The sequence below is a fragment of the Nuphar pumila genome, chromosome 3 (genome assembly GCF_984573655.1).
Source record: "Nuphar pumila chromosome 3, dmNupPumi1.hap1.1, whole genome shotgun sequence".
Classification (NCBI taxonomy): domain Eukaryota; kingdom Viridiplantae; phylum Streptophyta; class Magnoliopsida; order Nymphaeales; family Nymphaeaceae; genus Nuphar; species Nuphar pumila.
In genome coordinates, this window is record NC_143251.1 from 120,115,869 (window position 1) to 120,131,029 (window position 15,161).

The window sequence follows — 15,161 nt, forward strand, 5'->3', positions numbered from 1 at the left end:
TCACTATGATAACACTATATGGTACTTTCCTATTTTAAAGGACTTCATAAAAAAAACAAAAAAGGGAAGGAAAGAACGCTTCTATCTTTAAATTTCTAAAAAAAGAAAAAACGTTAATATTCCAAATTTGTGGGCTCTAAAAAGCGCACGAGCTACGCTTCAAAAAGTGAAGGAATGGTATTCCCGTGAATGATAAAAAACACGATGGCAATGAAGAAGGATCCCTTCAGATGAGTAAAATCGGCGGATATTCTTCTTCGTCTTCCTCCCTTGTCCCCGTCTATAAAAAGGGGGGCCAAGGGAGAGACGAGACGACTCTCAGAAATCCACGCAGGGTGGGGAGGAAAATCTTTGTCGAAAATGGCGATCTTATCCCCTTGGATTCCTAGGGTTTCTCCTCCGAACCCCTCCTTCTTCTTCCTGCTCCTCCTGCTCTTCTCCCTCCTCTGTTCTCCCTGCTCTTCTTCGATCGAGATCTCCTACAAGCCCCACTGCGACTCGATCGTCCCGGAGTCGACTCCCAAGAAGGAAGCCCCAACTCCGCCGCTCGGCCTCCCCGTGAACTTCGCGTACCGCGGCGGAGAGCGGTTTCTTGGCAGGAGCGATCGTCAATCGCTCGTGTATGCCGTGGACTCGGCCCGATTCATGGAGAGGGAGGTCTACGCCACCGATCGGCCGGGAATTCTCGGGATCGAGGCCAATTTGATCATCACAGGCGCGCGCCGGTGGAATTCGTCCCTCGTTTCGCTATCGCCCAAGTTTCATGTTCGAAGACCGAAGATTTTCAGGCGCAACAGCGTATCGCTATCTCTTAGGGGTTTCTGGAACGAATCGTCGGGGAAGCTGTGTATGGTTGGTTCTGGATCGGGTGCGCCTTTCAAAGGTACAAGTTCCGATCTTTCTGCTGTTTTGAAACTTAGCTACGCGAAGAATTCGACGATCAGTAGTAGTTTGATCACCGGGGTTTTGGAATTTGTACCGAAGGGTGGTGCTAGCGGTGCGAATAACGTCGAACCGATTTCTATGTTAGCGGTTTCTGGTAGAAATCATAGTTACAGCTTGAGTTCCCGAGCAGAAGGCATGTGTTCTGCTGCTGCTGATGCAGGGCATAGCGTGCAGAGTTTGAACAGAAGCATCTGTGACTTGCTCAACTGGATGCCCCACCTCCTTCCTTTTGCTGTAGAATACGATAGGATGCGCAAATATGAGAATTTTAGCGTTTTTGGTGGCCAAGAAGGTCTCTTGACATCTATGGAGATCGCTAGTGTAGACTGTTCAAGCGAAGGGAAAGCTTTGTTGTTGTTTGGGTTTTCGAATGGCGCGTTTCCGTTCGGTGGGCTTGTTCGGGATTTTCCTCTTGAAATGACATTGATCGGTGAGGGGATTTGGGATGAGAAAAGCAATCAGTTGTGCGTTTCGGTTTGTCGATTTTTGAATCACTCAAATTCGTTAGCGGATGCTTCGGTTGGTGATTGTACGATTGGGATGAACGTGAGCTTCTCTTCGAGATTGACGCTTAAGAATAGAAAAACTATCGCGGGTAGTATTTGGAGTAACAAAATGTCGAATCAGTCTGGGTATTTTAGTCGGTTTGATTTTGCTCAGGAGGAGGCTCAGCATCTGGTTAATCCACTGAATTTGAAGTACGAATTCACACAGGTTGAACTAGTGAGAGAGATGTGCAAAGTTGGCAAGAAGATTGGTAGGAAGCATTCTGCAAGGCGATATCCTGATGGATACTCCGTTAGCGACATGAGATTTGATGTGGCTGTGAAAAATTCACTAAAACAGCGCAGTTGGGGTTACCTGTATCCATTAGCTAATGACTATGAAACTTTCTATAGCAATGGATTTGCAGTCAAAAGTCCATTTGATCCTGAGTATGCAGGCCCGCCACCCAAGTATAATAATGGTCATGGCCCATTGAACATAAGCTATAGTATAGGCTTTCAGCTTTCTCCCATGTTTCAATGGGGTGAAGTTTCTCCCGAGAACATGCATGAAAACATGGTGGTGATATCAGCTGAAGGTGTGTATGATTCTGAGACTGGCGATCTCTGTATGATTGGTTGTCGCCGTGTTGTCCAGGAAAATGGCACTAATGTCATGGATTGTGAAATCAGTTTGAATTTTCAGTTAGCACCTTTGAATGCAGAAAAGTCTGCGAGCGAACACTTTAGTGGCACAATTAAGAGCATGAGGAAGAATTCCGACCCTCTTTATTTTAAGCCTTTACAGATGCTCTCTTTTGTTCCATATTTAGATCAGACGAGAATGTCAATCTTTATGATGGAGATGGAGATACCTATGGTTCTTATATCCCTCACTTTGGAATCTATCTTTGTCTTGTTACAGCTTTTGTATGTGAAGAAACACCCAGAGGTGCTTCCTTTTGTGTCACTTGTGATGACTGCTGTGCTTACTCTTGGTCATATGATGCCTCTAGTGCTCAACTTTGAAGCTGTCTTTGTCAATCAACACAGACAGGAGATTCTGCAATCAAGCAGCGGATGGGTCAAAGTGGATGAAGTAGTTGTGAGGGTAGTCACCATGATAGCTTTTCTGTTGCAGTTTCGGTTTCTCCAGTTGGTATGGTCTGCGAGATCAAGCTCATTAGTGTCGGAAAGAAAATCTCTCGTTTTATGTTTACTCTATATTTTTGGTGGGTTGGTTGCATGCTTTGCTCACTGGAAGTCATCTGTTATACATCATTCCATTTTGGATGATCTCAAATCTTTTGCTGGGCTGGTCCTTGATGGATTTCTCTTCCCACAAGTTCTACTCAACTTATTCTCAAACTTGAAAGAGAAGACGCTCACACCTTCCTTTTTCATTGGATTAACAGTTGTCCGGTCCTTTCCCCACATATATGATGCATACAGGTCCCTATACAACGCCCCTGGGTCTAGATCATCCTACTTCTATGCTGATCCAGAATGGGATTTCTACTCTGCTGCTTGGGATGTTGTCGTTCCTTTTGTAGGGCTTGTGTTTGCTATTCTGATATATTTGCAGCAAAAATTTGGTGGTAGATGCATCCTTCCTCAGGGGCTCAGGGAGAGGATTGAGTATCAGAAAATTCCTGTTCTTAGTTAACTGTTGCAGGAGCCAAGGGGTTCTGCTATATATGAAAATGCATGTGCTTTTTGAGGTAGGCTTTTCATGGTTTTCCAATATTGCAAGCATGTGTATGAACACATGCGGAAGCTTCAGCATGACAAGATATCTCTTATTTCTTACTGTATACCAATGTGGTTTATTGCTACTCTTTTAGTGCAAAGAAATTTGTATAATGGTGTTCCAATGCCCGTGGAGCATGTATGTACATGGAAATATAGGAAAAGTTTCAGTTGTTGTGGTATATCTCTGATTTCAAACCCAATTTTGCATTTTTGTGATGTATTTTTCTTTCTTTCTTTTTTTGTTTAATTTAATGTAGCCTGCAAAATGAGTACCAATCTGCTGGTGATCCATATCCATATGTCACCTGTGTTTGTAATAACTAATCTTGAAGATCAACTTGGTTCATGCAAATATGATTTCTTTTGGTCTGGATCCAATGACCAACTTTCCCACTGAAAAAAGTGTTGAATCTGATAGTAGAGTTTACCAATGTGAGCTTTATGGACTGTAGGCCCTGATCCTGGAAATCAATTCATCATCTGCCTGGAGGCTTGAGACTGCTTCTTTACTTGCCACAGCTCAAAAGCACAATGATATGCAATGGCAAGGCTAAGCACATGCAATCTGGGGGATCTGTGTGGAAGCGCTTGTTTTACAACAGTGGTCACTTCAAAAACTTCCCTTTGTGTTGCTTGGGCATGGCCACTGATGTGTTTGAAGTAGGATTGAAAGTCCATCCTGAAATTTTGATGTTTAACACGTATAGGCTGATCCCTTGTGCCTATCTAGGATCTTTATTGACAAGAAAAAGAAAGAGGGAAAAGAAAAGAAAATTCCATTTTATGCATTCACTAGCCCAAATCAAATTTGCAGCATCTCTCTCTATAGAGCAGAGTACCTGGAGACAACTATACTACATTTATGGTAGGAGCCGGGTGTACTTCCTGGTGGCAAGGGGGACCTCAAGGCTTGTACCAATTGGAGGCTTGCCAAGGTGTGGTAAGTTGATGCAGAGCTGAGCAGCTACAATCCAGGTTCATAACTGATCTATTTGGATCTAATGGTGATTTGAGTTTTCTTTTTTGAATATTTTTATTATGTAATGGATTCATCTAAGATCTAATTAGGAATAAGGTTTTATTCCCTATAAATACTTATTATAAGGATTGTTAGGGAAGCTCGATTGATTGCGATTTCAGTTATTTGTTTAGTTTTATGAATTATTTTATTATCAAATTTCTATTATTCTTGTCTTCCGGAGTTTAATCTGGGTAAGAGTAGTAACATAGATTTTTTTTCTACGTCCTCAGATTCGATATCATAAGTTATGCGGGTTTTCTCTTGCCCTAGCTAAAACTGGCTATATTCGTGGATTCAAACCCCTTGGTAAAAACTCATATAGGATGGCACTGTTGATCAAATCTGACTCTGGATGTGTTCAACACGGTAAGTTTAACAGTGATTGATCTTTAAATCATGTTTTTTTGAGTACAAGTACGACTTTTGAGAGGTCATTGATTTTTCAATTCTTGAAATACCTGCATATATTCAGGAAATTCATGATCAAGGAGAGACAGATCTAAGAAAAATAAAAAACAGTGTTTTCCAGTCGTGGGTTTAGAGTACATGGGTAGCTAAGATTTTCCATTAATGTGTCTCTGAACTGGGAAACACTCCCTCTGACGTACCTTTTTCTTTAATAGGGAACATAGAGAGCAATCTTCCTCTTGCAACCTGTCTCAACCAATGTCGATACCTGAATCGTTGGGCCACCGATTCAGCTGTATGGGCTGATACCGATACTCAAGTGAATGGTTCTGTATCGAGCCAGAAAACAAAAAAAAAAAAAATTTGTGTGTCAATCATAACGTGACACATGTTAAAACCATTAAAATAGTATTAAAATAATAATAATAAATGATTTTTAATATTTTTTGCATTTATCTAAACAATAACCGATTCAGGGTAAAGCCTATCGATTTTCTGCTATACTGATAACATTGGTCTCAACCCAGAGTAATGCCATATCAAAAAGGTTTTAACATTTGGTCATGTCATCAGCACCCATTATTTTACTGAAATTTCAATGCATTGTAGGGCCATCTAATTTTTAAAGCTCTATTTTTTTATGATAAGTAAGCTGGGGTTAGTCAGACCCTGCCAGTTACAAAACTTGCAGCGTCCCAACACAAGGTGACATACGCTAACTGCTCCTACCAGACAACCGGAGTCCCCATGAATGGATTGTTTACGTAATGTAATTATACGATCCAAAATATGATTTTTTCCTAAGCTACATAGTCCATAACTATAAAATTAATCCACCAAGTACTCCCAAAAAACATTAATCGGTGGGTTTTGCTAGATAGTACGGCACTAACAACATGACCAAACATTATCCTGAGATAAAATGTGGATAACCTCTTTCAAAGTCTGGAAGCAAATATTTTTCTCGTGATAAATCACTAACGAACAAGATTTTTTTGGCACAAGTTGTAAAAAAAAATTGATGAACCAATTGTTCTAAACAACGGCCTCAATCTGGATATTGAATGAAGCGACCTTCCCATAAAACTTTTGAAGCATAAAGTGCATAATTTTGCACTTCTGAAGCGAGATTCGGGATTTTTTAGAAGCTTCCGGTGACTATGGTCTGGAGTCTGGCCACAGGCTCAATTACTGAAATGCAAGAAACTTCTGAGCCACAGTCTAGTCACAGGAGTTTTGATGCACTGTCTAGCACAGATATCACATCTTCCAACAAACATCAGAAAAAAAACACCAAGGAACACAGAGATCTACACCATTATGTCTATTCATACACAAATAAACGTACATTATTACTACACTTTTAATTAGATGCACATAACCTTGAGAAAGTACTGACAAGCAGAACTAGCTCGTAGAAGTTGCATATTATTTCATTGAACAGTAAAACTTCTCGAACAAACGCAGAAACCCGAGAGCTGCTTCCTTTGCTTTCTCTGGTGGTGGCATGGTGGGTGTCAAGGGCTCAAAATCTGCCTTCCATTCAGCTATGCATTTCTCTTCCTCAAAGTCAGGCACAGGGAAAAATGAAAATGTAATCTTGTAAGGATTGTACATGTTCCTGAGGTCACCAACAACAACACTGTAGGTCACGAGCGGCCTACGTCAACCCTCTCTATGTGTTCTGTCGATTCCTTAACATTCGCTCACAGCTAGTTCACCATCAAGCAAACACTTCTTTTATGTGTTTCTCACCGACTTGTGCAGATTACATGTAGGTATGTGTACTAGCATACAGGCATCTATCTGTGCATCAATATAAGCAAGCACAAATACACAGTAATGTACTTACTAATGCAGCTTCATAATTTAACTAAAAGTAGAGGCCGGAAGAATATACACAATTACTGCAGAGGCACAGGTGTAATGGGAGCCGTTTGTACCTCATGTCGCCATTACCAACCAAAGTATTTTTCTGCCAAGGTACTCTACTTTGGGCCTACGCCATATATATATATATATATATAGCCGGTAGGGAACCTGCCATGTTTAGTGAACATGTGAAGAAATGGTTTGAACCACAACGATGGATAAGAATCAAACACCAGTATATATGGAAATCAACCTGGCATATTTAGTTATAAAAGTATGTGTGCATGTTAGGCCGATACAGAGAATGCTTTCCAGTCCATCAATCCAGGAAAATGGTTTCTGGGCATGTTCTAAGAAAAAACACCGAGTAGATCCAGAAACTCCCAAGTGTACATACAAACTAACGTTTGTTGTCTACAACTAGATGTACCACTGCAATTTGCAGATCCTGAGTTATCATTTTCTATCTGAAGCGCAAGATTGAGGCCTAAAATTTTATGTTATCTAGTTAGTGAAGTTTAATTGATTGTCTAAGCTTTTATAAGCCTTGCAAATGCAAAATATATAAGCACTTTTCTATGGTTGTATCTTGCAGCTTCTAATCCATTACGCATGTCACTCTGGTCATTATGCAAATCTGCAATACTGACTAGTTTATTCAATCTTGTTTTTCAATCTATACTCCAGAATAATGAGTTTGTAATATATTGGCCAAAGCAACACAACCGAATGAGTAAAGTTTTTGTTTTCCATGCATGATTTATCTTGCCACTAAATTAAAGGGAAATACACAAATAAGAAAAACAGGAGAAAGCTAAAAAAGAAGATCAATTTAAATATTTTTTTGAACGGTTGCTGGTGGTCTATCAGCAGTAATTCCTTTTTATGAGAAGATGGCAGAGCATGCTGAAAACAGGGATGTTAATGTCATCTTACTTTATGGAAATTGTTCTGCAGTGGTCGAGCTTATAATTTTTTTGCAGAATTATTTTGAAAATGGATGAATGCACCTATTATTAATATCAGATTGAACACAAGGGGATGCATAGTTACTTTACCATCTAACATGGTTAGGGTGGAAACAATTGAAATAGTAATGGCAACCTTTTAAGGCAATGGATTCTGATATTCAATGGCCATGCAGCGCTGCGGTTTACAGCAGCATGTAACTAGACATGGATCTCAAAGCTGATGGATTAATTGGCTCATTGTTCTTCCTCTAATTCCTTGCTGATTGGTTTGAACTACAATTGCAAGTTGTGGTAACAGCTCATTGTGAAGCCTTAAAATAGGCTGTATATATGTTTAAATAAGAGAGAGAGAGAGAGAGAGAGAAAGATGTGATGGTGCCAAAAACTACAACTCACTAGAGAAGAAACAAAAAAAAAGAAGAAACAACTAGATAAAAGACCCTCTATGTTAACCCACAAATTATCCCTATTAGGGGGAAATGATTTAAAGGAAAAGGGGTAATAAATATCAATCTTGTCAGAATCGATAGGCTTCACTCCTGAATTTGCTATTTTTTAATAAATATAAAAATATTTTTATATTATTTTTATATGATTTTACTGTATGTTACGTTACGTTCCGGCAGGGTGGTCATGGGGCCCACCTGGGTTTTTCCTAGAGTTACCGGAAGCTTCTTAGGTAGGTGAGAAGCTCGCTTCCCGGAAACTCGCTTCGGAAGCATGATACTCCTCGCTTCTGAAACTTCATGAGGAAGCTCGATTCCCCACGCTTCTCATACACATGGTTTATGCATACTATATGTTTTTCTTACGTTTTTTTTCATTTTTTTCATGTATTTTCTCTCACTCTTTCACTCACTTTCTATGTACTTTCTTTAAATTGGTAACCATCATCGTTAGATTTTAACAAAAAATTAACTCTTTTACAGAAAAATCATGAAATATATGAATGATCAATTTTATTTTAGTTTTTATTTGTTTTTTGTTTGATTATATATTACTTTATTTTTTATTTATATTTAGCTTTTAAATTGAAACTTTGCTTTCCGCTTCATATAAATTTTAAAATGCCTCGCTTCTTGCTTTCGCTTCCCGTATCGTTTCGCTTCTTAGTTTGGCAACCTTGGTTTTCGGCAAAGGTTCTTCATCGTGACATTTTCGATTGGCATGTAATAATTTTAATTATTTTTAAGTCAATTCAAAACAATTCACTTGAGTATCGATATCGACGATTACCTGAATCATTGGCCAAACGATACGGATACTGACAAGTGACAACATTGGTCAAGAGTTACCAAAGAAATCTCTTTCCGTAGAAGCAAGCCCGTGAGGGCACCTACAATTAGGGGTGGCAATTTCTGACCCGACCCGCCAACCCGCCTCTTAGGCGGGTTCGGGTTGGGCTTAAGCCAACCCGTTTAATAAACGGGTCGACCCGTGTAACCCGTTTATTAAACAGGTCGGGTTCGGGTTGGGGGTATGCCAACCCGCCAACCCGGCTGACCCGTTTAATAAACGGGTTAGGCGGGTGGGTCAACCCGCCAACCCGCCAACCCGACCCGTCAACCCATCAACCCGACCCGCCAACCTGCATACCTGCCAACCCGATCCGTCAACCCGCCAACCCGCCAACCTGACCCGCCAACCTGAAAACCCGTTTACCCGACCCAACCCATTTATTAAATGGGTTGGCGGGTCGTGTCGGGTTACCCGTTTATTAAACGGGTCGGGTTCGTGTTTGCCACAGCCGACCTGTTTAATAAACGGGTCGGGTTCGGGTTGAGATATGCTGACACGCCAACCCGACCTGCCAATCCGCCAACCCGACCCAATTGCCACCCCTACCTACAATGACAACTGATAAGTACCAATAACAGCCGCTTTTTTTTAATAACAGTTATTTCATTATTAATGGATATTCTTTTGATTTAATGGCCAAGTTGGGGAATAAGTGGGATTCCGTGCTAGACCACTTGGTTAAAACGGTCCATCTCTATGATTTAGCTATCATATTTAACCCAACTGTTATTGTTATTATTAGCACCCAGAACTGCCCATTCTTTAGGGTTGCAAATGGGTCGGGTCAGGGTAAACAAAATAATGAATGTGACTTTCAATAAGGAGATCCAACTCTGAACACATGGAAGAATTCTGCATCTGGACCTGATCTGACCCCCTCTGGTACTGCACCTGCAAAGAATGGACCAAGTCCATTGTTTTCAGGTGAATAGACAAAACGGTCAGATCAAACCCAGTTTTGACCTTGAATGCCGAAACCTATTTATTTATCCCAATATTATTAGCTTCAATGCAACCTAAATTAATATGTGAATTATCTTGATCGATAATCATGAGTTTGGTCCAATTCAAAACCAGACAAAGCTCAGACCCGTTTGCACCCATACAATCCTTTTTTTTCAAACTTTGGAGAAACTTCTTTTTAAGGATGAGGAACCCTCACCGAGAACCGGGTCACTTAATAGGCCGGAACCACTACAAGGTAAAACCCCACACTTTTTTTGTTTATGTCACAAGGATACTCCAATTATAGTTGTGTTCTGTCCCCCTATATTAGAGATGGCAGTGGACCAGGAGGAAATGGGGTCTCACCCTGCCTCACCCTGGGATGGAGGACGTGAAACGGGAACAGAGGTTAAAATCAAAACCCATGCGGGGATGGACTCACGCTTTCCCCCACCCCGCCCCGCCCCAACCTTGCCCCGCCCTTACCCCATCCCTGATCCTTCTTTAGAGATGGCAATTGATCGAGAGGAAACAGGACCCCTCCCTGCCTCACCCCGTTTAGACTGGGGATGAGGGACATAAAACGAGGATGGAGATTAAAATCAAAACCCATGCCGTGATGGAGGCGGGGATGGAGGGTAGGATTTTGAGACGGGGCGGGGGTGGAAACCTTGTCCCCCACCCTCACCCCAGTCCACCGCCATCCCTACCTTATATACTATCCTATGAAAATTTGCATAAAGCGTGTTCGCCTGTCATGGTAGGGGTGTCAACGAGTTGGGTTTGGTTCTGACCCAGGTGGAACCAGACTTGGACCAGATTTTGGGGTATAGTATCAGGTCCGGACCCGAGTCTAATCAAGTCTAATATAAGAGAAAGCATTCTCAGATTCGATAAGAACTACATGAACCAAACCCAAATCATACCAGATAAAATAATATTTTTTTATCATTTTTACATTGAAAAATTGGGGGTCTTTAATTGAAACTCGAGTCAAGTTTGGGTCTGGTATAAAATTTCACTAACTATACCCGGGTTTGTATATTAATCGGACCTTCGAGTCTGGATCTGGGTTTTAAATGGGTCTTCTTATTTGTCACCATACTTGGACCCTATAAGGTTTGATTTGGGTCGAGTCTAGGTAAACCCGATCCGTTGACACCCCTATGTCATGGCAATTTCACATGTTTATCTGTTTCTTTTATTATTTTAAATTTGTTGATTAGTTGAAGAGAACTGAACATGTGAGGCCCTTTTTTCTTGTTCTGTCCCATTAGGCCCCATAGTTTGAAGTGTTTTATAATAGATCTGAACTGTAGATATATTTATGATGCTCAATTTAGTGATAACCGTCTCTTGAATAATTTTTTTTTATTTAAAATGTTTTTTTATGAACCAGGAAAAATTGATGCTTTTATAGCCATTGATTTTGGATCACCAAAAAATCCTGTACACAGGTCAGATTTCGGTGATCCAAAAGTCAGTTCCCACTAAACAAAACCTATGGATCACATCTATGGTGTTAGACGTGAGAAAAAATACAAAAAACTATGATTTTTGAAGGGAACTAACATGGTAGAATGAGCGCATTACATATTTTTTTCATATTTTTTTTTAAGACAGACCCTTTAGACAAAATGTACATGATGAGAAATGAGTTTTGAATCACGTAAAGAGCTTCAAAAATCAAAATCACATAAGATAGCTAAATTTCATGATGTGATCCTTAGGCAACAAACTCTCTTAAACACATCCATATAGATGGATCGAGTTGATATCGCTTGCACCTATGATTTCCGGCTCAACTGTTCTATACTCTCATTAGCACCAAGTGTTTACCCTTGTTAATGTTGCAAAATATTACACCAACTATTTTCAAGTGCCAAAAGGGTGAATCACCAATACGCTATCTAGGCATCGTTAGGGTATATTAAGACCAATCAGAAGGATCGATTTAAGTGCATGTTTTTATTCTTTTGGCCAAGCATAAATGGGTTTTTTAAAAGATGTCCTCCAATTTTTATGGTAGATGGCATATTTTTAAAAAGAAGATATAGGGTTATATTGTTAGCGGCCCATAGTACTGATTCTTGTGGTAAGATATTTTCAGTAGCATTTGTAGTTATTGATAAGGAGTCAAAAGATTCATAGGCATGATTTTTAGAAGTATTAAAGCATGAATTCATACATTTTGATGAGTTTAGAGAGAGTTATTGATAGTTATCTTAGATAGCCATCCATGTTTTAAGTATGATGTTCCCCACACATAGCCTACATGTCATATTGGATTTTGCATGAGGCATTTGGCGGTGGTACTTGGTGGAGTGCAGCTCAAACAATCACGAAACAATAATGCAATTATTTTCTTGACGAAGTTAATGAACAAAGCACAGACACATACAATTATATTGCCACTAACGTGGATCCGAAATATTGGGCTAGCTATCACTTTCAAGCAACAAAATATGTCTACTTAACATCTAATATATCGAAGAGCTTCAATTCATGGATTCTTGCCATACGTGACAAGTACTTAATTCTATTTATTAAAAAGCTTGGTCTTATGCTGATAAAACTTTTTCAGAAAAGAAAGATTGTAGGGCAGCATATGACAGGTGTTGTAGTGCCAAAAGTCAAAGAAAAGCTAGAGAAACTGAAGAAAAATGTACAACAAATATGTATGTAAGTAGTGCATTGCCTTCAACAATGGTACAGAACCCACGACCAATCTCACGGTTACAGTGTTGATCTTTAGAAGTGCTTGTACTCTTTTGAAGAGTGACAAGTTAGCAGGATTTCTTGCGAACATGTGTTCACATACGTTTTGTTTTAAAGAAACCTACTGAAGGATTATTGCAACAAGTGACTCAAAGTTGAATTGTATTGAGCTGTTAATATTCATTCTTTCTAACGATGGATAATGTCTTACACATTGCTCCACCTACTCTTATAATTGTCTATCCACCAAAAGTGGTTGGCAAAGCAGGATGACCTAAGGTTAATAAACGGAGAAAAGAATACAAGGATGTTGTGCCATACAAGTATAGTGTATGTAGTGAGGTTGGCCACAACAGGCGACACCACAAATAACAGTGTGTGTGTGTGTGTGTATATATATATATATATATATATATATATATATATATATATATATATATATATATATATATATATATATATTCAGTGTTTTTTAATAAATTTCTGCTTTGTATGCTTATCCAGTGTTTTTAATTAATTACTTATTTATTTGTATATCTAGTATTTTTTAATTAATTGTTTTTTATATGTATATCTAGGTAGTTCAAGACGTATGGCCATACACATTCTTACAAAAGAAAGGGATTCAAAGCGCCCCGAGTTTCGAAGGGCAATGAACAATGAATAATGGGTCATACATGAGGTATAAGCAATATCCTAAATCATGTGTGTATATTTGATATTAATCATATATAATTTATTTTGTTGTTAAGAGCATGTTAATGAGAAAGAAAAAAACTATAGAAGAAAACACCCTAGAGCCGAAAGAGTGAGTTTGGTAAAGAAACTTTCTTGGCAAGTGATGTAAGTATTAGTTTTGCATGATAATTTGTTTGTTTTTTTGTTACGTTTGCACATAATTTTGTTTGTTATTTTTGTTACCATAATGGATTTACTATGAAGCATCTAGCAAGATTCGTATAAAAATCCAAGTGGTTTACAACGAGGACAAGGAAAGAGAGAATTTGTAGAAGACCCTTTAACTTACGCCATAGTTTTTTGTGAGTTATAAAATGATGTTTATATTGTTTTACTACCAATTAATAAAAACTAGCTGATAAACCTTGTTTGTTTACAGCAAACGGTCGCAACTAAAGGGCAACAAGGTGGAGCAACTGAGTGCTTGGAGAGCGACGACTTGCTTTATCATTTTCTTGATGCTAACAAGATATATTTTTATACAACTTTGCATACTTATAAATAAATTTTCATGTGCACAACAATGTTACACTAGATTTGTGTTGCAACTCTTAATTCCTTTCAACAGGGGCAACAAGCACTGTGTTCTTTGAGAAATGAACATGAAGAAAAAGGACTTTAGGTTATACAATTGCACACCGAACACATATTTAGCAGAAAAAACTCAAACAAATAGTATGATGACATAACTTACCTAATAAAGTATTTTTTTGTCTATATTTTTTATCTTTTTTTTTGTGTATGTTTGTTATCTCCTTTTCGTACATATATGTTGTAGGTTCATTTTTTTTAGCTCAATTTGAGTTTGACTATTATAAAGATTGGATGATGCAGAGGATAAAGGGTATTCCTTAAAAAAAGAACAAATAATTATTTTGCATTTGTTTGTTAATTCATTTTATACATGTACATATTTTTTACTTGATATTTTCTCATTTTATAAGTATGATTATGGTATATTTATCACACAATATATACAATACTTGGGCATAATCTGGAGTTTGAACTTCATGAAGGTATGTGTTTATATATCAGTTATTCACTAATTTGAGATGTTCATTGTAGTTAGTTGTTTGCTAATAAAAGATTATTTTCAGCAAGATGTCACTGATATAAGGAATTGTATGATCATGTTCCACAAGCATATGAAGGAAAGGGCTTCAAAAGGTGTAAAAGACAATGAAAAGGCAGAGACATCAGTTAGAGAGGTACCGGAAGAGTCTGTCTAGCTAGCCGAGCTATGAACAATTATGCATCTTTGTAATAGATCAAGTTAAGGTTACATTTGTAATTTGATCGATCAAGTTCAACTTTGTAATTGAATGGATTAAGTTAAACTTTTACTATAACTTTGTAATAAAGCTCATGTATTGAATGTGACTTTGTAATTGTTAAACTTTAAGTTATCTGATTTCTTGCAAACCAATTGTATTTAGTTCTATGTTAATCATATTGACTTGTCTATATACAGAGAAACTGTTTTGCAAAATTTTTCGATTTTTACCGATCAATAGGATTTTTACAAATATACTTTATAAGATTTCAGAACATATATGTAAACAAGTATGATATACACAAATGAGTTGAAAATAATGGTCAAAATTAGTAGCCAAAAGGGAAGCAGGTTGTGGACCACGACAGCTGAATGAGCCAAGCTTGAAGTGTTCAAGCTTGGTTCATTCTTATAGCGAGCCAAGCCGAGTTTGAGCTCATAATGAGCCTTAGTTAAATGAGCAAAGTTCAAACTAACTTGTTTACATAAAATAAATTTTTTGTTTTAGAGCTGAAAGAAATAAGATTACAAAGAAATGCATTGTTTCAAAGCTAGAAGTAACATGTTATGACAACCCTTTTTTTTGCAAACCACCTAATTGAATGTTATATATATATATATATATAATGTCAAAATATATTTTTTACTACCTAAGGAGCTTATGCAAGTTAAGCTGCAAAGTACCTATTATCATATTCAGTTTGTCAGGCCTATTTTAGGAGTTTAAACAAACT

At 38.3% G+C, this 15,161-nt stretch overlaps 1 protein-coding gene across 1 annotated transcript; it reads left to right on the plus strand.

Annotated features, from left to right (window-relative positions):
- Positions 1–360: 360 nt before the first annotated feature.
- Positions 361–2,470, plus strand: LOC149843486 (uncharacterized). The gene is made up of 2 exons (XM_090000921.1): positions 361–2,029; positions 2,356–2,470. The coding sequence occupies exons 1-2, from the start codon at positions 361–363 to the stop codon at positions 2,457–2,459; spliced, it is 1,773 nt and encodes a 590-aa protein (XP_089857047.1). The 3' UTR covers positions 2,460–2,470.
- Positions 2,471–15,161: the final 12,691 nt, after the last annotated feature.

What these genes read in the sequence shown, in the direction of transcription:
- LOC149843486 (XM_090000921.1), top strand. Translation starts at nt 361, where the DNA reads ATGGCGATCTTATCCCCTTGGATTCCTAGGGTTTCTCCTCCGAACCCC. An exon ending in GGTGGTGATATCAGCTGAAG is followed by an intron (nt 2,030 to 2,355) that starts GTGTGTATGATT and finishes GTCTTGTTACAG; the next exon opens with CTTTTGTATGTGAAGAAACA.